General features: G+C 32.9%; 1 protein-coding gene and 1 pseudogene across 2 annotated transcripts; both read right to left on the minus strand.

The window, feature by feature from the left end:
• Positions 1-9,795: 9,795 nt before the first annotated feature.
• Positions 9,796-16,151, minus strand: LOC130739511 (amino-acid permease BAT1-like; annotated as a pseudogene).
• Positions 16,152-16,577: 426 nt separating this feature from the next.
• Positions 16,578-23,062, minus strand: LOC130739510 (lipid phosphate phosphatase 2-like). 2 transcript variants are annotated; one of them, XM_057591819.1, is made up of 8 exons: positions 22,847-23,062; positions 21,393-21,612; positions 21,226-21,313; positions 21,028-21,137; positions 19,118-19,211; positions 18,196-18,384; positions 18,049-18,108; positions 16,578-17,037 (listed from the first exon to the last, which is right to left on the minus strand). In XM_057591819.1, exons 2-8 carry the CDS (start codon positions 21,606-21,608, stop codon positions 16,880-16,882), a joined length of 915 nt encoding a protein of 304 aa, XP_057447802.1. In that variant the 5' UTR covers positions 21,609-21,612; positions 22,847-23,062; the 3' UTR covers positions 16,578-16,879. The 2 variants fall into 2 exon arrangements, with proteins under 2 accessions (XP_057447802.1, XP_057447803.1); XM_057591820.1 differs by lacking the exon at positions 22,847-23,062 and adding an exon at positions 22,412-22,587.
• Positions 23,063-25,480: the final 2,418 nt, after the last annotated feature.

Consider the following 25,480-nt stretch of genomic DNA (forward strand, 5'->3'; position numbering starts at 1 on the left):
AACACGTACTTTATCAACAAGCTATAAGATAATTGGAAGACAAAAAAGAAATTGAGTGAAATTTTACAGCCAATAAAATGGGTGTTCGAATTGCCTTGGTTCATTTGCTTTGTGACACATATGGGAGGTTGTGTTCCCTTTATTGACATCAATAAAAGTTGTTTTGTTTTAAAAAAAAAAGGGTGTTCGAACTTTATTTATTTTTTCAGGTTCCAAAACTAATGTGAAAATTTTAAAATTAGTTGGTATGTATTAATTTTTTTTAATGAATATACACTTTTTATTGAGATGTTCGTTTTTTATCACTCATCAGCAATCGTGATTCACCATTATAAAGTGTGCACATACATCATCTCTGTGTAATTTAAGTTCCTATCATAGAAGGGAAGTATACTTTACTCTGAAATAAAATATACACAAAAGCATGCAAGGACTAATTATTTTTACATAAATTATTTTTAACAAATATATGATATACATATATATATATTATAATATATAATCATAATATAGTTCACATGCGGCCAAAAGAACTAATTAGATATAATTTTTAAATTATAACTCACTTCAAGTTAGCGAAATTGTAATTTAATATTTTACTTTTTTGAACGACATTTTACTTAATCTATATATATATGTAAAGCACACTTGTGTTTTTGCATGCAATTAATGTATTAAACCATAAAAGCTCACATACCTTTATATTAAATACATTAAAAAATAAAAATTTAATAAATTAAAAACTGAAAAAAAAATTATTATAAAAAACTATTCAACTAATTATATTAAACAACAACATTCATAGACTTAAAATTGACTTGAGCTTTGCATTTGACAAATTTAAAAAATCAAAATAAAAAACAAAATAATATTTATTAATAAATAATTTAGATAAAATACTTTTAAAATAAAAAGTTTTCTATCAATATGTATCTATCTATATTGTAAATATATTTTCTATCTATGATATATTAGTAAATATTACTCGAGGAAGCATAATAGTGAAAAATAATAATGGTCAAAGTTGAATAAATGTTTGTTGTGAGAGGTCTGGTCTATTCACTTAGCATGATCGTAGAGCCTCAAGGGATTAGTATCATGTATATTGGCTGTGAGAAAACATTCGTAAACCAAATAAGTTGAATAAAAATTAAATTCATAAGATAATATTTTAGGCTATTTTTTTTTTTATCAAAAGGCTATTTAAGTTATCACTTCTTGGTCTTGACATGTCCGGGTAAATAATTTTCCAGGTAAAAAATATAAACTAATTATTATGAATAATCTAGACAGTCAATTTCAATTATTATTATTTTTTAAAAATTCACCTCAATTTGTAATGAATAATTAAAATTTAAATATTTCATTTTAAATAAGATAAATTAATTTTTTTTTAATTTTAATATTTACTTTTAAATATGTGAAACTGAAAAGTTTAAAAATTAATAATAAATATAATGAATAATAAAGTGGATGTATTCATTATATTAATTATTAATATAATGTTTTTATTCCACTTTATTATTCATTATATTAATTATTAATTTTTAAAATTTTCAGTTTCATATATTTAAAAGTAAATATTAAAATTTAAAAAAAATTAATTTATCTTATTTAAAATGAAATATTTAAATTTTAATTATTCATTACAAATTGAGGTGAATTTTTAAAAAATAATAATAATTGAAATTGACTATCTAGATTGTTCATAATAATTAGTTTATATTCTTTACTAATTCTTGATAATAATTATAAATCTTATTATTTATTGATCATAAGTTGATAAATTTAAAACAAGATTAACAAATAAAATTTATTACTATTTTTTAATTATAAAAAATATTTATTGATAAATAATGTCGTAGAAATAGTTGAAAATTAAAAACAAATGTCTCTATAAGATATAATTATCACTATATCGAATGTATATATTATTTGAAAAAAAATCTTTAAATACAATTTTTGATCTATTATATAGAAGTAAAAATAACTTGAGGAAGCATGACAGAGAAAAATAATGACAACAAAAGTTGAATAAACTTAAATTTACTAAATAATATTTTACGATACTAAACGTATAACTTATTATAATTTTTAAGTTAAAATTATTTCATTGTTGATAAAAGTGTATAAAAAAAATGTTATTATAACTTATAGTAAAACCATATTGCTTGATTTGAAGATTAGTTATGATTGAAAAAATAAATTCGTTTTTAAAAATTAGTTATGATTGAAAAATAGAATAAAACATGGGGACAATATTTCCCCTAATTGAGTATCAATGTTTACAACCAGATATATATGATTAATCAGCCCCTCTACAATTGAAACCACAATAATAAACCTAAAAACACAGAACACAAATCAATAGAATAGGTTAAAACCAAAGTTTTTAAAATTAATTCAATGCTAATACAAAAAAATTAATTACACTATAATGATTTTTATATTATATCAAAAATAGTGTAAATAAACCCGTGCAACGCACGGGTATTATTTCTAGTATATAAGTATTATATAATATTAATATTAATAAGTCAATAATAATTACTTTCTTTAATAGAAATAATAATAATTAATGCAAGGAATTTTTTTTATTGATAATTAATATTTAATATTTTAATTGTATGTATGGGATGCTTTAAAATTAAAATTAATATAGTTAGTAATATAAATAGTCATTAATAATTAATTAATTTGTCATTAATGCATTTTTTTACCGGGGTCATTTATGCACGGTTCAAGTCAATTTTATATATATAATTAATGTACCATATGAAAAAGATGCATTCATAACGTGTAAATCACAACCGTTAAATTTAATCATGAACGGTTAATATTAAAAGAATTTCGTAGTCACATTACCACTTAAAATGTCATGTGACATGACTTCATGTTTTAATCTTTGACTATTTATATTAGATCTAACGATCACAATTTATTCTCACATTCTCATATGATACATCCCTATATGAGAATTGAACTTTTATGTGAGAGTGAGATAAGTCATTATGAGTCATTAGATCTAATTATGAACGGTCAAGATTAAAAGAATTTAATAATCATGTGATATCAATTAAAAATGTAATGTGATGACTTAATGTTTTATATATTTATTATCCTCGAATGATAGCTCAAGTGGTAGGAGCTAGGGGACATATGGGTTGAGTAGGGGGAGGTCCGAGATTCGATTCCTGGCGGGTGCAATTTATCTTTCTAATGTACCAAAAAAATTGTTTTATATATTTATTAATATTAAAAGGGATAAATATATTTTTAAGACATAAGAAGAAGTATATTGTAAATAACTTACGTTGAATATTAATTGTAAAAAATGATTGCGGACAATCCACCATAGAACTGCCCTTAAGTTAAAGGATGAGAGTTTTGAGCATCTCTTATTTAGTTTCGATTAAAAACTAAAGCGATGCTTATTTGTCTATTTGGGAGATATCCAATAAGCTTCATAAACAAACTCAAAACTTCACTATTTTTGCATTTGCCTTATATCAATTTTTTTCTTTCAATCTCTAAATAAGAAATTTATAAATATCTTTACTTTAACGGATTCTACAAGAGTTATAGCGTATCTCTATTAATCAATTAATCAGGACATCCATGCAGAGCTCAGAAAGCTATTATTACGAATTTATCTCTTATGAATTTAAGTAATAAAAATAATCTATTCCTTGTAATTGCCATTGCTTGAGTGATTAATGTGAATAATTGATAAGTTTTATATATAATTGTTTGGATTTTCAGTGACTACTTTAGCTAATGCATCCACGGCTGCATACATGATTGGTCGCTATGAAGACTGGTTCAATATTGTGATGGCTAAAATGGACATGCTTGGCTTGAATGTCATTTCTTTTATGCAATTGTTGAATCAAAAGAACATTCAACTCATCTGTGAGTAATAATTTCAGCTCTTCCAATTGATTTAATTTTCTCCAAGAGTTTTGTCTCACTAATTAACACTTCTCTGTCTTTATTTATCATGTTCAGTCATCTGCTCTGAAGGATCAGTTAATGCTGCTACATGGAAATGGTTAGCTGAAGGCCCATGTTATTTACTAGAGGAGCCTATTCTTGAAAAAGATCTCAAATATTTGTGGCACAATATATATCAGACAAAATCTGGCTCAGGAACAAAAACTGATGACAACGAGGTATGTTGTCAAAACACTGAGATCAAAAGATAGATGATAAATTTAGGAATAAAATTGTGAATAACTTGCAGGACATTAACATTATTCTAAATATGAAATATGTCAGAAATATAATATAAAATCATGTGTTTTCACCCAATGACTAAAGTTTTTGAGATAATTGGTTTCTGACATGTTATCATAACACCTATATAATTGAATGGTCTAAGTTTGATCCTTATTGCTCTGATTGTTATAATTAAAAGATGAACTGCAATACAATGTATGTGAGCTTGTGCATTGTTTATGCTTTAAGTCAAATGAGCTTTTGCATGTGGTACACCGTGTTAGAAATACAATGTAAAATCATTTATGTCTAGCCCAAAACATCAATTTCAAAATATTTGCATTGAAAAGTTGATGATCAGATCACACAATGCCAGGCCCATGAAGCAAATGGAGAAGAGAATGGTGATGCCAGTGGAAGCCTTGACAACAATGACCATATTGCTGAGGAGGGAGAGGCAAGAAAAGCTGATAGAAACGGATCTGCTGAGAAAAAACGTCATGCGCCTCTTTGGACTCCAGAGCTACATCAATTGTTTGAAAAAACTGTCTTGATGCTAGGAAATGAAGGTCTTATTACTTTTCCCTGAGTGTTTAATGAATCTATTGGTTTTCCTTATCTTTTTAATCTCATTGGTAACTGAACAGAAAATATGAATAAGGGGAGCGAAAATTTAACACATCTTAAGCAAAATCAACAATGGTAGAAGCTTACACCAACCTTGATATGGTGAATGAAAATTTAATTTCAGTTCTTTGTTTCCTTTTGTATTAGATGCTCAACCAAAAGATGTTCTGATTTATATGAATGTGCCTAGCATAACAAAAGACCAGGTGAAAAGTCATCTGCAGGTAATTTTCTGTGACATGAATAACTTGGAAATACAACAATATCTGCAAAAATTTGCTCATGTGAACAGTAATACTAGTTAATGCATGCATGAAACTTATTCACTTCATTCATTTCAATTATGGCCTTTGCATTTGAAATTATTAGGACAAGTTCAATTAACTACGTTTTCCAACCCACACACATTTGGCTGCTCATTTAATGTTAAGTTGGGATACTTATTTTCACCGGTGCATATGGACGTTAGCGTTCACTTCAAGATAAGAAGTGAACAAAATTCTTTTCTGTTGACATTGCACTAAACTGATTTATAAACACACACTTAGACATTTAACAGTTTGACTAACATCATATAGCTGTTACTTTTAATTGCAATTAACTTACACAATTTTCAGGATCAAAGAGGACCATTAATCAAATAAGAATGCTAGAATCGTTTTCCATAATAAAAAAAAAGGCCCTAAAGAAGTAATATGCAACAATGTTTTCTCCTCTTTCATGCATAATTTTCTACAAGCTTCATTGGTTTCCTTTTTGTATATAAGCAATAATGTTCTCCCCCACACAGAAATACAAGGCCCAGCTAAAGCTTAAAAAGGCAGAGTCTTCTATATTTGAAGGCCCAAGTTACCAAGGTGAGTTGTCATGTACATATAAATTTCCTTTGGTTTTCAATAGTCATTATAATGATGCTTAGACTCTCAGACATACAAGACAAATATCCAACATACGCCCTCTTTTTTACAAACATATATCATTTCTATCTCCTATGTTCCTTTCCTTTTTAACTCTACGTGTCTGTTGGATATCTTTACTATGCAGATGTCTTCAAATTATATTTGGTCATTGCATGTTGGCCTTTTTGTAATAATGAATTTTGAACTAAAGAGAGTGTATTGTATTTAAATAAACAGAGGGATTTGCTCCAAGTCATCCAGCACCAAATACTTCATTGAATATGAATAAGGAGCAAAACCAAAATCAGATGAGCTCTGCAAACGCAGCTCAAACTCAACAAGAGTCACATACTAGCAAACAGCTGGAAATTCAAGGAAACACATATAAATTTCCTTTGGTTTTCAATAGTCATAATCAATGGATTGCCGCTCAGACAGTCATACCTACAAGATTGGCAAACAATGATAGCCAAAGTCTAGATTCTACATTGGGAAAACTTGTGTCAGGGGCTTCAACAGTTGAAACCCAGCTAAAAACAATGTTCTCCCCCACACAGAGATACAAGTCCCAGCTAAAGCTTAAAAAGGCCCAAAGTTCTTATTTATCTTCAGGGAGTTCAAGACCATACTTCACTACCAAGAACAAGTATCAGGAGCAAAACAAAAATCATATGAGCTCTTCAAATCCTGCTCAAACTCAACAAGAGTCAAATACTAGAAAACAACTGGAAAATCAAGGAAAAACATCTAGGAACATGCCTTCTATGTTGGAAGGCCCAAGTTACCAAGGTGAGTTGACATATACATATAAGTTTCCTTTGGTTTTCAATAGTCATAGTCAGTATAATGACGCTTAGACTGTCAGACATACAAGACATATATCCAACAGATGCCATATTTTCCTAAAACATTTATTATTTATATCTCATAAGTTCATTTCCTTTCTAACTCTAGGTGGCTGTGAGATATCTATACTATATATGCGGATGTCTAAAATCATTTTCGGTCGTTGCATGTTTGCATTTTTGTAATCATGACTGCTGAACTAAAGAAAGTGTATTGTATTTATATAAACAACAGGATTTGCTCCATGTCACCCTGCACCAACTACTTCATTGAACATGAATCAGGAGCGAAACCAAAATCAGATGAGCTCTGCAGATGCTGTTCAAACTCAACAAAAGTCAAATACTAGCAAACAACTGGAAATTCAAGGCAACCCATCCAAACCCATTCCTTATGTGTTTGAAGGCCCAAGTTACCAAGGTGAGTTGTCATGTACATATAAGTTTCCTTTGTTTTACCATAGTCATAGTCAGTATAATGACGCTTAGATTGTCAGTCATACAAGACAAATATCTAATAGACGTCTTATTTTTCTCAAACATTTACTTCATTTGTTTCTATATATAAGTCACAAATACATAATTCTCTTAGATTAGAAAAAGTAGTTACTAGTAATAAATTTGTAAAGAAAATGATTAACTTTCCTAGATTGCCCTTAATTATTTTCCTATGATTTTCTCTCTCTAAGTTAATATTTTAAAAGTTCATCATCTCTTTCATATTAAATATGAGGGTGAATTTGGAAAAAATAATTTAATTTTTCCTAGATATTAGAAAGTTACTTATATTTAGGAACAATTTTTTTTTAAAAAAAAAGTGACTTATAATAGAGAGCACAGGGAGTATTATGCGGATGTTTACAAATCATTTTTGTTCATTGCATTATGACATTTTTGTAATCATGACTGCTGAACTAAAGTTATTGCATTGTGCTTAAATAAACAGGAGGATTTGCTCCAAGTCACCATGCACCAACTACTTCATTGAACATGAATAAGCAGCAAAACCAAAATCATATGAGATACGCAGGTCCTGCTAAAACTCAACAAAAGTTAGATGCTAGCAAACAGCTGGAAATTCAATGTAACACATCTAAGAACATGTCTTCTATGTTTGGAGGACCAAGTTACCAAGGTGATTTGTCATGTACATATAAGTTTCCTTTGGTTTACAATAGTCATAGTCAATATAATGATGCTCAAATTGTCTGATATATAAGACAAATATCCAACAGACACCATATTTTTCTAAAACATTCATTATTTCTATCTCATATGTTCCTTTCCTTTCTAACTCTAGGTGTCTGTGGGATATCTATACTGTGTGGATGTCTAAAATCATTTTATGTCAATACATGTTGCCATTTTTGTAATCATGATTGTTGAACTAAAGAGAGTGTATTGTATTTATATAAACAACAGGATTTTCTCCAAGTCACCCTGCGCCAACTACTTCATTGAACATGAATCAAGAGCGCAACCAAAATCAGATGAGCTTTGCAGATGCTGCTCAAACTCAACAAAAGTCAGATACTAGCAAACAGCTGGAAATTCCATCGAGAAACATGTCTTCTATGATTGAAGGCCCAAGTTACCAAGGTGATTTGTCATGTATATATAAGTTTCCTTTGATTTTCAATAGTCATAGTCTGTATAATAATGCTTAGACTGTCAGACATACAAGACATATATTCAACATACCCCATAGTTTCCCCAAACATTTATTATTTTTATCTCCTTTGTTATTTTCCTGTCTAACTCTAGGTGTTTGTTGGATATCTATACTATGAGAATGTCTACATTCATTTTCAATAATTGCATGTTGGCCTTTTTATAATAATGACTGTTGAACTAAAGATAGTGTATTGTATTTAAATAAACAGCGGGATTTGCTCCAAGTCACCCTACACCAATTTCTTCATTGAACATGAATCAGGAGCAAAACCAAAATCAGATGAGCTCTGCTGATGCTGCTCAAACTCAACAAGAGTCAGATACTAGAAAACAACTTGAAATTCAAGGAAACACATCCACAAACATGCCTTATATGTTTGGAGCCCCTAGTTACCAAGGTGAGGGTTCATGCACATATAAGTTTCCTTTTGTTTTCAATAGTCATAGTCAATATAATGGCATTGAGACTATCATACATACAAGACATATATCCAACAAACACCCTATTTTTCTAACATTTATTATTTTTATCTCCTATGTTCCTTTCCTTTCTAACTCTAGTTGTCTGTTGGATATCTATAATATCAGGTTGTCTACAAATCATTTTCGGTCATTGCATGTTGACATTTTTGTAATCATGACTGTTGAACTAAAGAGTGTATTGTATTTAAATAAACAGGGGGATTTACTCCAAGTCACCCTGCACCAATTACTTCATTGAACATGAATCAGGAGGAAAACCAAAATCAGATGAGTTCTGCAGATGCTACTCAAATTCAACAAGAGTCAGATACTAGCAAACAACTGGAAATTCAAGGCAACACATCCATTGTTCATGAATTCCCAACGGGATTGGCCAACAATGAAAGCCAAAGTCTAGATTCTATACTGGGAAACCTTGTGCCAGAGGCTTCAACTGTTGAAACCCAACCTGAAGAAGATTTTGATAGTATTCTCCAAAAAATGCGCGAGGATAAATTTTTTGCAGATGAAATGAATATGGGCTATGATTATGAATTCAATGCGGCGTTAAGGATGATGCCATAAAGCATTGGTCAATTTCCTGGACATGAATTGAAGACCAAAAAGTCTGTGTTTCCTTTTATCGGATTGCAAATAATTTTGAGACTTTTGAAAGCAAAGACATGTAATTTATCTTAACTCATCAGTTATCTCTCATCCTCTTAGGACTATTCATCATGTCTGTTACTTTGTTGTTTTGGGATCCATGAGGTAACAAATTTTCTCAACAATTTTCATTGTTTATTTTCTGTGGTAAAATTGATTACATGCCTAAAAATGAAATTCAGAAACTACTTATAGAAGCTTCTTCCTAAAATTGGTTCTGTTTTTAAAATTAACTAAAGAAGAATTTTCAAGCATCCACTTTGCAGCGTGACCGCGACCACGTCAAAGAGAATATCACCTAGCCATTTGTCAAATTGGCTCAGGTTAGGCTTGACCATATTTAGATATAATAATATAGGAGGAGGGGGGGGATATCAATCAGAAAAATAAATTACAAATAGTGGTTCATGATCCTATTAGACATATGTTATTGCAATGAAATCACCATGTATGTATACAACTTCATATATCTATATTGGTTATAGGGCCTTGAAACCAATGCCGGCCACTGAATATCCAGTAAGAAATAACAAGCAGTAGCAAACATCCAACAGCTACAGGGGTGTAGTTAAACGTCTCAATGGTTATTGGGTAGGAAACAGGCAATGAGAAGAGGATGGAGATGGTCACCACCCAAATAACTGAAATCCAACCAACAAAGGTCCCGTAACGACCCAAGTTGAAGGGTCCCGGGGCAAAAGACTTGCGTGCCAGAGTCACCCTGAAGAAGATTGGTAGTGCATAAGCAATGTAGAGGCCTATTGTTGCTATGGACACCATGGCATCAAACGCCACTGTGCTTCCAAGAGACTGCAGTAGAGTTAGAATTGAATGAAACTATTGCATTTGAGAGTTAGTTTGAGCTATGAACTAGTCTGCATTAATATCACAAACATGGTACACAAAACATTATGAGTTTTGGCATAAGAAAAACTGTTAAGTTTTATAAAAACCATTCTTAGAATTTTGTACATCCATCAGTACTTCTAACTTCTAAGCCAAGTTGGATTGATGAAATGGTCTACAATTTCATCACAGCTACATTTCATTTCGAAGTACTTTTTACCAAAAATTAGAGAAATGGTTGAAAATATTACTTACCGTTAGTGCCATGCAAAATGAAATAACAGTGGAAAGCCAAACTGCATATATGGGGACCTCCTGTTTGTTAACTTTATGCCACAATGAAGATAATGGCATGGCCCCATCTCTAGAGAAAGCATAAGTCATTCTGCATATTTTTCAAACATGATAAGTATCCCAAGAGATCAATCAAATCCATGTCATACATAAATGAGAGAACACAGTGAGCCAAAATCACGGTGAGATAACTTCCCTTAACTTATGGGACTGTCCAGTATCATTTTAGCTTTACTGTAGTTTTCTACCATGTATCCTAAGAATTGGAAGTACTACCTTGAGTTGCTGGTAACTTGTCACGACCCAAATTTTCTCGTCGCAACCGGCGCACGGACTATCACCCCAAGTCCGGCAAGCCTTTCCACATAACCCATTTTATAACCAATTCTCCATGATAAATACGTCAGCATAAATTTTATAAAAAAAAGATAGAGTCTCCTCTGTATTTTTAGTAATCTCAAAATAATATAACCTGCTAAATAATATTCTCCAAATCCAAAATTTCAAGAAAATGTACAAAACCAGAATTCAATGCTCAGCGTCAACTTTTAAAAATAAAACGATAACGTCAATCCCAAACTAAATTCACCTATGACTCCCTATAGCTGCAGATAACCAGACTTAAATAAAAGACACCAACATGACAACCTGCCAAAGGAACTAAGTCGAATGATCTGAACCTGACAACAGTCTGCTACTCAGTTGCCTGAAAATCTGTGGAGGGAAATAAGGAATGGAGTAAGTCACAAAGACTTAGTGAGCAGTCAACAACCACCATGAACAGGAAGGGGAAACCGAATAGGCACGAGTTTTTCTCTCTCAACTCGTGTATAAACAGTTTATATCAACAATAATACCAGTTTAAATCATTTCCAGAATGAACTTGACAAAAAAAAATCATAAAGCTCATTAATAATCACTTCAAATAAATACAGTTAAAATCATGTCCTGATATGAAAACATAAAACCATAAATTTAATATCATAGGGTCACACATGTAGAACCGTGAGGCGGCTCCATCTCGTTGATAGCCCTCTCCTCCTAAGGGATGGCCTATCCGATAGGGGCGGCTCCATCTAACGGATAGCCCTTTCCTCTCTCACATCATATATCGTATCGTATCTCATCGGGGGAAGCTACATCTCGTTGATAGCCCTCTCCGTGCACTGGCGGCTCCATCTAACGGATAGCTCTCTCCTCCCGGAATCAATCTAGCTAGGTGCACCTAGGCCGTTACCTCCGTTAACGGCTACGGGGTTCTATCAAGGATCCCCAAAACCGTTTTCTCAAACCAGGTTAAGTCTCATCAAAGTCTCAAAATCAACTTTCCAAGTTCATAATCTCAGTTTCACATAATTTCCAAAATCAAAGCAATATAAATTATTTTCTCATGTTAGTTCAGAATCAGACTCAGATCAACTTCATAAAACCAGCTGTCAAATAATTCACGAATTACAAAACATGTTTCCCCAATTTAAATATATAGGTAATATATCAAAATAATCATAAATAACAATTATAGAGTAATAAAATTATGCCACAATGATTGAAAACCACTCACAACAAAGGCGAATCAACTGGACCGCTTTCAACAGCTCAACGCCAACCGTACAATCCACTAGCCAACGAATCTGAACACCAAAATTTAACTTGAAACCTTCAGCATTAATTATCTTATGTGATACTACCCGTGAGCAAGTACAAAATCCCCAATTATGCACCCAAATCCCTAAAAATAATTGTACTTAATTCTAACCTATACTATAATACTATTATTGAAATTTGTAGGTTGAAGGTATACCTCAATAACCAAATAAGTAGTTCTGTAAGAGTGGGTACTCTTCTCCTTTCACATAGCACAAACCCTAACTCCAAAATCATCCCAAAATCTCTTCCACTTAAATGAACAACTTTTCCTTCAGTTGCATATACTTCTCTGTCGCGATTTAAATGTGGTTTGGGTGAGTAAAAAGAAGCATGAAGAAAATAGGAGAGAAAGGAACTCATTGTTGCAGCAAGAGAAATTTCGAGAGGCAAGGAAAAGAATTTTGGAACCAGAGAAAGAAAGTAACGGGCTTGATAAAAATGTGATGGGGTGGGGTTATATCATTGTTGCCGTGGGCTTAGTTTCTTTTTTTTTTTTCTTTTTATTCTTATCCTCTTCTATTTCTTTTAATAATAATATTATAATAATATTAGAAATAGGAATTGATATATAGTAAAACGGGTCGTTTCATAACTGAACTCATGCCACAGAAAAATACGGCAACAGCAACGATTCCCAAGCAAACAATACCACCAACTCCATTGCCATATCTACTCTTGAATGCCAGATAAAATATCTCACAGCAATTGCATACCCACCAGCCTCATTATCATCACTTAAAAGGCCAGGGATATCAGTAACTGCAAAGGAAATGCCTAGTATGTAACACCATCCAACAATAATAGATAACCCAATAGAACTAATAATTCCTTTTGGTCCATTTCTCTCAGCATCCTTCGTTTCCTCTGTCTGCATATAAAAGCTAGCTTTAAGCAGAACGTCTTAGTCTAAACCGTTTAAAAACTTCAATCCCTCAATGGAAATTAAAAACAAAATTCCTAAATTGAAAAAGAAAATACTTACCATATGAGCTGATGCATCATACCCAGTCAGGGTATATTGACTCATTAAAAGTCCAAGCAGAAAAATATAGCATCTGCTGTTGATTCCATCACCATTATCAGTATTGAAATAAGTGAAAACAAACTTCACACTAGCCCTTTCCGTTGCAACAGATGGAATGAGAATCATAAGCACAAGAACACCTGAAAATGTACTCATTTCATGAATTAGAGATCTAAACAGGATTTTTCCTGATAAATTGAATTTAGATATAAAGAAAATCTAACAGGAAATTTATTCATCATACCTAGAACGTTCCATATAGCAGCTAGCTGTCCTAAGAATGATAATAATGAGATAGGGAGGCTGTTTATTATGCCATGTAAGAGCAAAATTCCACCATGGAAAGCAATAACTACATATTTAGAAGCCTCATATCCACCACCATTTTTCCCACCAGTGCTAAGGAGAATGATAACTTGAATCAGTTGTGCAAGGGAATAATCTATACTTGTTGTCACTGCCCACTACACACGAAACGGAATTAGCAGTTAGAGCTCAATGGATTGTCAGAAATCTCCATTGAACAAAATTGTCCTTTTGCTGAAAAGTGAAAGATGTAGAAAGTCTAGCACAAGTGACTTCTCAAGAATACCTGACCAACAATATTGAACCTGCAAAAGAAGAGAAATCACTGGGTATGAATTAGAGAAATAACTCTAGAAAAGGAAATATTTCAGTATATCTTGTTACTAGACTTAGTTTTAATTTCAAGCATTATGACAATAGCACAATGCTACCAAATTGGGTTGTCATAATCATGAACTTAGAAACAATACATTGCATGTTGTTTAAACACTAGTAACATTTGATAAACCACAATGGAAAATTTTCATAGATGTAGCTGACAATACCAAAGAAGAAAAGGAAAGCAGTTCTTGAGATTTGCATGTACTTAGTTATAAACTGTCTATTTTGCAAGTGAATTAAACTGTAGTTTCATCTTTTCCCTGCATTTATGAGTACTGCTAAGAAACTAAACCTCTTAAATGTAGTTCAACGTTGTATAGGGTTATGAGTATGACTTATGAGTATGTTCGCTATCAGGCTTTTTTACTCAGTTAATTAATGAAGATAAATACAACTTGAAAATTGCAAATGGAAAGTCTTGAAAGGATGAATTAAAGGAAATAAATAATTTTATCTAGAGATGTATGTTCTGCTCTGCACACTACATGATGCAAATAGTCATATGTGCATGTGTTATGGCCTATGGGAAAGGGGTCCAGTTACAACTTTAGACAGAATATGATTTTTATCAATCCAACCGTTGAATCATAATTATTAAGCTCACAATGGTTATTTGTGTGATATAAAATTCAAACAAAAAGACATTTATAATTAAAGGGTTGTCTGTTTCATACATTTCGAAATGTCAATATTTTATTCATCTTGATGTATCTTAAAAACATGATGAATATTTTAGATTTTTATAAATGTATGAGGTTTAATTTCATTTTCCCCCCTTAATTTGGTCTTTGAGTAACTTTGGCCCCAATAGTTTTTTTTCGATCTAATATAGTCTCTACTTTTAAAATTAAGCGGAATCCCTCAATCTAATATAGTTTCTCTACTTTAAGTTTATTAATATACTATCAATTATATGAATGTGTGAATGTATAATGTGTGTGCGGGTATGGCCGGTTGGCTATTATAGTTCTCATACCCGCACTCATACCCATTATTTTTTGCGGGTATTTACTCATGCCCAAACCGCATACCTATCTAACGGGTTTTAATTTTACCCTAAACATTATAGGAAATTTTTGCGGGTACCTAGACTCATTGTCATCCCTACTCATAAGAAAAGAAACCAAATACAAATAAGGAGTCAAATGTTGTAAATTGGAGCCTTAGAATTAGAATTTTTTCCGTTGAGGAACATACCTCATAAAATCAATAGTCATAAGACTAATTTCTCGTCCCAGGAAGTGGTAAGAACTAATGAATTTATTTCATTAACAAGAATTAAGAATCAAACACTCAACCATTTGTCTCTAATAGATTAAGTGTTGAACCTCTATGTCAATTATGATTTAATTAAATATTTTTTATTATAATTATTATATTCAAAATTAGAATTTTGGTCAAACTTTTATAAAATGTTATGTGAGACTTTGATGCTAGTAGTCAGTAGATGACATGGTCAAAGTACGTGAGAGGCATTCCTTATTAAAATCAAAATCAGAACCACCAAGTGGGCAAGAAAACAAATGAAGAAGAAGAATACAGACCAGCCAGTGAGCCAAGCAGCGAAGGGAGCCGCGGAGTGAGAGCGGCACAACCTGGCGCTCCAAAAGTAAAGCCCGCCGGAGGTCGGGTACGCCGAACAGATCTCAGCCATGGACAGACCCACCGCCATTGTGAGAGCACCAACCACCCACCACCCGTACACCATGCTCGCCGGCCCTCCGAATCTCAGCCCCGTCCCGTACAACGTCGTCAGCCCGGTCATTATTGACACAATCGAAAAGGTCATCGAGAAGTTCGCTATTGCCCTGCATGCATGCGTGCGCGCATTCAATTATGTTGAGAATTCAAGTGTGAGTTAGAGTCACTGTTGTGAAGCTTACGATAAGTTGCGGCGAAGTTCTTGCTTGTAACCGAGTTGATTCAGACGCAGGTCTTGGGAGGAACCGTGTGATTGTGATGTGGAGGTGGTGTCTCTGGGGCAGAGAGGAAGATAGGGATCTCCATCTTCTTCTGGGAATTGAACTCTTCTACTGCTTCTTCCCATTCCTTTACCTGGGTTTGCTAGTTTCTTAGTTGAACTTGAGCTACTATTGCTATATAACAAACAAAAGCGTTCTCACCCTCTAACTAACAGTCCAAACAACACACGTGAATACGTACGTACTTCTTGAACCACATTATTTCATTTTCCTCAGTCAATTCTCTCAAAACTGTTTAAATGTTGCTAAAATTCTCTAGCAAATGCACAGTTTAATTTTTTCGTTGTTGATTCAGAAAACGGTTGCATGTACCTAAAAGAATGTTTTTACCGGGATTTAAATTTATGTTCTCATCTAAATTTGGTCCTCTTAAATTTGAAAAATCTGGTTTTAGTCCCTCAAATAGCATGTTTGTCATCATATCAGCATGCCACGTAAGCTTATGATCAGCCAATGGCAAGGTCACCAAACGGTCCAAACTTTACAATTAAGGATTAAATTCAAACTTTACAAACTAAACACAGTATGTGTATTATGTCATGCACCTCTGTTGTTGTGTATTGAGATTTTGCATTTCTCCTGTGGGACCAATTAAACCCTCCTTATTTGTGATATGATAAGGACCACGTAACAACTAATTACTTAGATGACTAATAAAAAATGCAACATAGCAAGATATTCGTACTCCAACAAATACCTCATCTCATAAGCTAAGCACCAAAAAACAGTGCATTTTAAACAATAAAGCGAGAGCGTCGTTTAACTACAAAAGAAACTCAAACCACTATACTTTTTTACACATTATTATGGACATTTGGTAATCTTTCCTATGTCTTTACGGCACTATAAACGCAAAGCCAATGTGACAATTTCAGATGAATATAGTATATATAAACAAAATTAATCAAAAGCTTAACATGTATTAAAATGAAAAGAAAGACATGAAAGCTCTGTTTAACTTTTGATTGGTTATATGCAAGAATTACTCCCTTTAAATTTGTGATCCATCTAAAATCTTGTAGTATCACCATCATGTTGGGGTGCGATATACACCGATACAGTCTGAAGCTCAGCAGATTGCGCACGAAGACCGTCATTGTTCATAGAAGTTTGAGGGCCATCAAGAGATTCAGCCAACATCTGGAAATATGCACGAGGTCCCCAACCTGCAAACAAAATTGACATAAAAGTATGAAGTTACAATGTGCTTTGTTCATTTCCTATTTTCCTTCAAAATCTGAAAAAGAAACCACATTAATAGACCTAGCTCTTAGTTTTAAAGCCCACAAGCAAGTTAAAGCACTCTTCTCTGGTATTATTCTCAATTACAAATCCATCAAACACCAATACCTAAATGTTCTTCATGAAACAAATTGAACATTTCTTGTAAGTCATATAGCCTCAAATTGCATATTTACTCAGTTTATCATAAAGGATTGGTATTACGTTTACAGCAGACATCAACACCAAGGTTGGAAATGAAAGTTTGAGGATTGAACTTTTGACTTGGGTTAAAGATACCTCACTCGTAATGTTCATCTAGCAGGTTTGTGCAGCTTGTGAATCAGTATTCATTACGTCAACAAAAAAATAACCCACAGCATAAAAATTACAGTGCCCATGTGGATAAATCCTCCTTATGAAAGCTGATCAAAGTTTCACAAGTAAAATCCAGTACAATACCCTTAACAGATTCTCAAATCACTAAGGTAAGAAATTCATAGATGACGAAAAATGGTACTATATAAATTTATGATATGCAGGTTCAGCTAGAAGTGCCTTGTGGTGGCAATAACGAATGTATATATAAATCCAATATTAAAACTGAGGTCAATAATTGGCATATCCGAATTTGATAAAGCTGTTCCTCCACTTTCCAGTATAGGATGATGCTTTTAGAGGTCACTTGATAAACAATTGCATGACACTTTCATTAAATAAAGAAATTGCAATGTGGGCATGATGTAATCTCATTTTCCTGTTTACATTAAGGCCTTTAGTATGTGACGTGTAATTAAAATATTCCCTCAAAACAGTGATGAATTGATGATGACTATTAATATATTAAACTAGAATGAATAAACCCACTGCTAAACATTCATAATGAAAAAGGAAAAGCAGATTGTGACAACAATATCAACATATATTAAAGAGGTTAAAGGTAATAATTGGCATACCATCTGTGTCATATGGAGGTGGAAAGAATTGTAAGTAACAGAAGGAAGCAATAGTCAAACCTGCATTAAAGTTCATATAAGTAGTCTTCAGAAAGGTATATATGTTTATTAATATATCAAACAAAAAAGTTCCACACTTCAGCAGACCTATGAGCCCTCCAGCAAAAACATCTTGCCAATGATGCCAATAATCATCAACACGAGAAACAGCAATCATAGCTGCCACTAGAAGTGGTAAGAAAACAATGCAAAGCTTTGCAACATGGCCCCTACGGTCAAATACCCTAATTTTTCCAGAAATATACCATGCCAGAAAACCAAGACCAGCAAAGGACCCTGCATACCAACAATTGAATCTTTCTGAGCATATATTCTAAAATGAGAACAAAAAATATGAATAGGTCATTTCAACTCCAAGATAGACCAAATGCCCAGTGACACAAAAAAAGCAAATACTAGCCCCAACATATTATTTGTTGGCCAGGCAGTAGACAAAGCAAATACACAAGGTTGAAAGATTTAAGTATTTCCAAAAGCACTAAATACTTCAACCTTCAAGGAGTAGTATAATTAAATAAGAGGTTGTATATTTTAAAAACAAAAACATTTTTCCATTGGACCTGACATATCAATCACAACTTCTGGCCTTGTGGTTCTATTGTACTTATCCAGAAAATCTTCAGCCTTGACATAGGATTTGAAACCTCAAGATTTCTAAACTCAATGGGCTTACATCTTATATAAAATTCTATTGTTGCAGGTATAGGCATGTAGAATGGGGGTCTATCTTTATCCTGTTTAATTAGTTCATCAAAAGATCCATCAGACTATGATGAATTGAACAATTTGATCAATGAATATGCAATTCTTCCTTCAAGTTGTACTGCTTTTCTTCTAGACCCTTTGTGCTTCAATTTTAAGATTAAGAGTTAAGACAACCAATTATACAAAAATTAAGAAGCAATAAGATCACAAATAAAAAGGAAATATGAGCATGGATGATATAAAGTACATCAAGGAATAAGTTAAGCATGTCCACATACACCCTGAAATTATACAGTGTACTTACAAGAGGTATGTCCACTTGGAAAACTTTTGTGCCCTTCCTTAATAACACTCTTATCTCCAGTACACCTAACATCTCGTGTTACTAGATCAAACACCTGAACATTTCATGAATCAATGTGATAAGACAAAATAACAAGTTTAGCAGGGAAAATGTATAAAATATAAAATTTGAAAAAACTATAGAAATATATGAACAGAAGCTCTCCCATGTATGGAGGAAACTCCTAGCCCAGGGATCAAGCTTGAAATTAGAAAAATGGCAAAACATCCTATGTGAAAATAGTCCCTTTTTACGTTCATTTTCCCTTTCTTTCTCTCTTGTAATAACTCCACAACCAGATCTAACTTCTCTCTCCTTAACTACATATCCCTCCACTTAAACTTGATCCACTTCCCTTTTTGGTTGCCTTAGGCCTAGAAGAATAGACTTCTAGAATTTTAGGCTTAGATTTGGTAAACTGTAGATATCATACCAGCACTCCCTTAAGAACTTCCACGTCCTCAAAGCAAAAGTTCGTAGAAACTTCCCTTGAATAAACTCTGTTCCTCCCAGCTACCTTCTTTTGTTGGTTTCTGTTTCCATAAGATTAACCAATAACCACTCAGTCAATCTTCCCTTCGTTAGTTGTGCCACAGGTAACCAGGATTACTTTTGGGGTTACAGGAATAGGCTCTCATATCTCCAGATATTGGGGCAATTCAGGATGTAATGGATGGGTTTACTGTAGCTCTCTTGAGCTGAAAAACATGGAACATGAGATGTAGTCTAGCTGTCTCTGGCATTAAAAGCTTATAAGTCAATTATTGACCTCACCTACATGGACAATCTGATGAGACCATAGTAGCAAGCAAAAGGCTTATGACTAATCCTTATAGCTACTGATATCTTTTTGTGAGGATGTAATTTCGCATAAAGCCAATCACAAATGATGATTAACATCTAAGTGATAAGCATCAGTGTTGTCCTTCATAACTTCTTGTGCACGTTTTAACACACTTGAATTCCAACTTCCAAGACATAAGCACCCAATTATGATAGAACCCAGAAAATTAGCAGTAGTTTATTGATTGAACCCTAATTCCCAATTGGGGATTAGGGGAAAGATACATGAGAGAGATGCCAAACACCCTCTCTAACCCTAGAAAGAGAACCACTTCTCTCTCTAAACCCAATTTCTAACTGAATACCAAGATAACCTAATGTTCTCTGATCATGCTTATTTATAGAAAACATGCCTCTTAACCCTATATCTTACTAACAAACTACTGACCCCACTTAACTACTAACAAGCTAACCCCGGTTACCTATCAAATTACAACCTAGTCTAGGCCACCATGATTACCAAACCAATTCATTACCCTTCGTAGTAATGTTTGGTTCCATGACCCAATCTGACACTAAATTGTATAGTAATTAGTCATTGGAAATATTAAAGTGGCAAACAACTCCTTTGTGATAAAGCTGTAACTAATTTTGCTGTCAATGTTGAAAAACGGGAAACACTTCAAGTCAGCTTTCAACCTTGATGCTCTTGGATTGAGCAAGGACACAAGAGCGTATCCCCCAATAATCAACTACTTAACAAACAATTTCTCCAAAAAAAAAAAACAAACCATTTCCAACTCTACACTTACTTCCTACTCCTCCACTGCTGGAAGAGAGTCATCCATTGGCTCCCGTCCTTTACCCATATCATCACTCTCAAATGCTTCTGGGAGAACTAATGGGTGGGGCTACAATGCTGCCCAAACATGAAACATAACCCTTTATTTCTCCTATCCATGTGCTCATAGATTGTATAAGCCACTGCCGCTTTTTTGAGTAATTCTCATGTCTAGAGATTTTAGCCATACACATTGCTGCGACTGGTATTAATTAGGTAATATAGATAGTTAATAAAAATAACCCACCCCTTTTCCATCAGGGAAACAACGCCAGAAGAAATCCGGACGTGGACGTCCAACACCATCTTTGATAGCATCAGTTAACACCGCAGTAATGAGTATAGAAAATAGAAGGCCTACATTTCACAATACATAGGTAAGGATGTGATAATGTGGTATTAAAATGAGAATGATAGGGGAAGATTCAATAGGTCAGAAATGTACCCAATATAGCATGGTGGAAGTCATAAACATCCTTACGGATGAAATAGTAAACCACAATGATAGCCATTGGCAACAATATTGCAATTATCTGTCCAAAAATTTGAAAATAAAAAACATCAATCAAAGTCAAGATTAAAATAATCTCAGTTCTTACAAGCAAAACATACTGGAACAGCCCAAAAGGGTATAGTATTGTCTTGCAATGGGTATCTCAAGTCGGTTAACATCCCCTCTCCAACAAAACGGTGAAATGGCTCTATCACATTCAAGACGACATCTATGATCACAAGGAGTAAAAGAATCAACCAGTCACTCATATGTACTCTTGCCACTTTAGCTCCATGTGATCTAATGGTATGTGTGCCCAACTGAGTTTCTGGCATTTTTCTGCAGTCAATGACAAATCAGAAGGGTAACAAGAGTAATGTTAAAAACCAAAGCACCAATAATTTAAAGAAATACAATGAGAGCCCGAAAAAAAATTAAAAACCAACCCAAACACTAGGTACTAAGTAGAACTATACAATTTGGTAGCTAAAGAAAATTGGTGTGATGTTATCTCCTCAAACCCGCATTTTAAGCTCTTATCATTTCTGATAAAGGAAACCACAAGTTCACATGCTTTCACTACCAAGTTCATTCTCAGTGTTCCTGGACATAGTGAAGATGATGGCAATCTGAATGCAAGGCCTAGTTTCCATTTTATTATTTTGATGTAATGCAGTGCCTTATGCTCTTGCATGAAAAATATGAAATATGCAATGATATATCATTGGCATTGCTATTGACATCAATTTTAAGGATCCCCATATATATAACTATTTTTGCACAAGCTCATCAACAATCATTTGAAGATTATACAGTTCACTTCATAATTCATAGTGATCATTTAACAGAAAACCCAAAATAAGAAAAATTGGACTTAGTTTTTCACAGCATGGACCACTGGTAAGTGGTAACCACTGAATGTAACAGAGGATAACAGAGATCGGTAGAAACCCCTAAATCTCTGATCAGTAACTTCTGCAAAAACTAAGCAGCTTGAACACAGAAAAAAAAGGGTTAAATTCCTCGGGGAATTGGTTTTAATGTTTTTTTTTTAGATAAGCCAAATGATATAAAAGGGAGTACAAATGGGTACTCCAGCCAAAATACAAAGAGCCAAGAAAGAGCCACCCAAACTTACCGCACTTATGAGCGCGAGAACCAATTACAAACCGCACTTATAAGTGTGGAACACAAAATATACATTCCGCAAATTGAAAGTGCGGGAGGGGAAGATATGAATATCTAAAGGGATGACATTAAAACCAATTCCTAACTACCCCTGTATCCAATAATCACAAAGGCAATTTTGACCTTTTTGCAAAATCACAAGAACCAGTTCCAAATAGTTTAGAATTATAATGGCTAAATTGAATGAGCCTAAATCTAGAAGATAAAACGAATTACAACCAAACTAGACAGTGAAATAATTAATTGAGCAAGTGTCAGCGCACAAAACAACAATGTTGATTGTTCTATCTGAGCACGATTGCATACTGACATTATTAACAACTAACATTTGCCTATAAAAAAACACGATTGCATACTAACAGAGAAGAGAGAGAGAGAGACTCACCTGGAATGGGAAAAGGAGTGAAAGAGAATGTGAAAGAGCACGAAGAAGGGGAGTGAATAGAGGTTTACGCGGAAAGTGACGTTGAGTTAAAGCCTCCGAAATGGAAAACTGCAAAGCAAGTAATTAATTGGGTTTATCTGTTTGTTTATAGATTAATTAATTAGCTAATGAGAAGAAAGAGGATTTGTCTGCTCTGCGATAGGTGCACTGCAGAGAACAGGGATCGGAGGAAAGTGACTGAAAGGACCAAAAGTGTTACTCTTTTTCTTTTTCTAATAAGGAATAATGTTACCTACACACCTCTAAGAGAGGTGAGAGGTGTGTAGAGGTGGAAGGAAGAGAGAGATAGGAAGAAAAGAAAAAGTAAGAGAGAGAAAGTATGAGATGTGATAGATGATAAGATGAGAGAGATAGAAATAAAAATAGGTGGAAATGAAGTGTTTAAAAAGGGAGGTGTGTATATATCATTACTCTTCTAATAAGCCAAATTGACTAAAGTGTATGAGGTTGGTATACATATTGCTATCAACCATAATTTTGGGCATTAAAAATTAATTAATGAGAGGACAAGGCCAGAAAAGAAGCCAAAAGAATAATAGTTTCAAGAAAAAGTTTTTGGGTCTTCATCAATCTATCAAAATTATCACATCAAACTTCTTGGTTTACACTAATTAATGATAGGGCGTTGAAACTCTCTTTATGAGTTAAATTAATTCTTATAATTTAGCACAAGTTAATAAAGTTTAAATAGTGACTGGGAAGTAAATTACCTATTTAAAATTCAAAATACGAAAAAATAGTCAATTCAAACCTCCATACATATGCTATCTACCACTAATCAACATACAAAGACTATCGACCACCAAGTCACCAACTGATCACATATATAACTTATGGGTAAAAATACTCTTTTTTTTTGTTACAGGAGGAAAAAAAAGGGTAAAAATATACTCTGACAGCTTAAGAGCGTTGCACGAACCACAACAAAATTGGCGTAATTGTTTTGCGAAGGTTTAAAATTCTCACTAAACGGTTTTATTGTTTTTCCACTCTTCATGTTTTGCGGTGGTTTTGTGGATTTTGATTGGATGACCAAAATTGCTAGTCCTACGTAGTAGAATTGATACATATTATCATGCTCCACAATTAAATTTAATGTGTGCTCCATGCCTTCAATCTTCACCCATTTCTTGTTTCAACTCATTCACTTTAGATCTATAATTGTCGCTTCAACTCACTCTCCTTTCAACCTTCAGTTGTTTCAAAAAACTCTTTACAAGCAACACCATACAACTTAGGGTTAATCTAGATAATGGTGGCATAAATGTTAGGATTAGTCGTGGGATAAAAGATAGGTTAATGTGTTATTTGTGTGTCTTGTCTTGGTGTCTCATTTTACCAATAAGAAATTTTAAAATGATACACTTATTGCGCTTAGTTGGACATCACATTCAGATGAAAAACCTAATGGAAATGACTAAAATTAAAAGTTAATTTTAAGGAAATACAATGAATAAAAAGATAAATCTTGATTCTCTTAGGACATCTATCTAGGCTATGGAAATAAGTAAATGTGTGTTTGGTTTGAAGTTTGGACAAGGCAAACGGGGTCCATAAATCCAAAAATAACTATATCTTATTTTTTAAAACGTGGATCAGACTAAACATGGATCTTGAGTGAGTTTTTCAAAAAGACCCTACATTGATTAATATATTGATCCACAAGTCTGAAAAATGAGTTGCATAAACTACTTGACAAATGTTATTAATACATACTTTTTTTGTCTCTATAGATATCGTCACTCGTTCGAAAAACAATTGAATATTATTTACAACAAATGTCTTTCCCGAAATTCAAACTCATACTCTCATTCTTACGAAATCTATCTTATTTATCATCAGTACACTAAAAATTGTCTATCAATCCATACTTTAACATTTTCTTTCCCGAACTAGCATTTATTAATTGAAATCAACATATGAATACTAAATTAAATTAGATAGTTCATCTGCCTATCTAATTTAGTGGGATTCATACTCATTTCAACCACAGAAAACTAGTCGACAAAAATATTACACCAATTAAAAACAGGTATTGGAAAGAGAGTTAAAAAACTATTATACCTTGCTTGTTTACTAGATAAGTGGATTAGAAGCGAAGGGGAAGAACCTGTTTCGTGGCACTTGTATAGGAATCTAGGAGGATTGAAAAAAATGTTTGACAGCTCAATCCGTGTTGACCATATAATATAATGTTTCAAATATATATTTTTCTCTTTGAAACACAAATATATCTCAATAATAAATATGATAATTTTTTATTTTACTAGCTGCGAGATTAATCCATCATCTACAAATGAATATGATAACTTTGAAATTATTAGTTTTGTAGAGAAAAAGTTAATAGTTTGACACATGATATTATTCAAAAAATAATATTATATCATTTTGTGAGCAATCTTCCTTAAAGAGATCCCCTACGGTCCTATTAAAGAATGAGTCTTCATTAATCTTCGCAACATGTTATTAGACCCCTCAATTAAAATAATATTATTGTTAATATTTTTGAAAGAATATCATTATTAATTTTGATACATAAGAAATTAAAAATTTACAATTAGTTATGAACATTAA

The sequence above is a fragment of the Lotus japonicus genome, chromosome 2 (genome assembly GCF_012489685.1).
Source record: "Lotus japonicus ecotype B-129 chromosome 2, LjGifu_v1.2".
Lineage (NCBI taxonomy): Eukaryota > Viridiplantae > Streptophyta > Magnoliopsida > Fabales > Fabaceae > Lotus > Lotus japonicus.

Excerpts from the sequence above, each read along its gene's own strand:
- LOC130739510 (XM_057591819.1), bottom strand. The coding sequence starts at position 21,608 with ATGCCAGAAACTCAGTTGGGCACACATACCATTAGATCACATGGAGCT. Across the intron at positions 21,138-21,225 it reads CTTCCACCATGCTATATTGG|GCCTTCTATTTTCTATACTC; the intron begins GTACATTTCTGA and ends TGTGAAATGTAG. Across the intron at positions 18,385-19,117 it reads TCCAAGTGGACATACCTCTT|GGTCCTTTGCTGGTCTTGGT; the intron begins GTAAGTACACTG and ends GTTGGTATGCAG.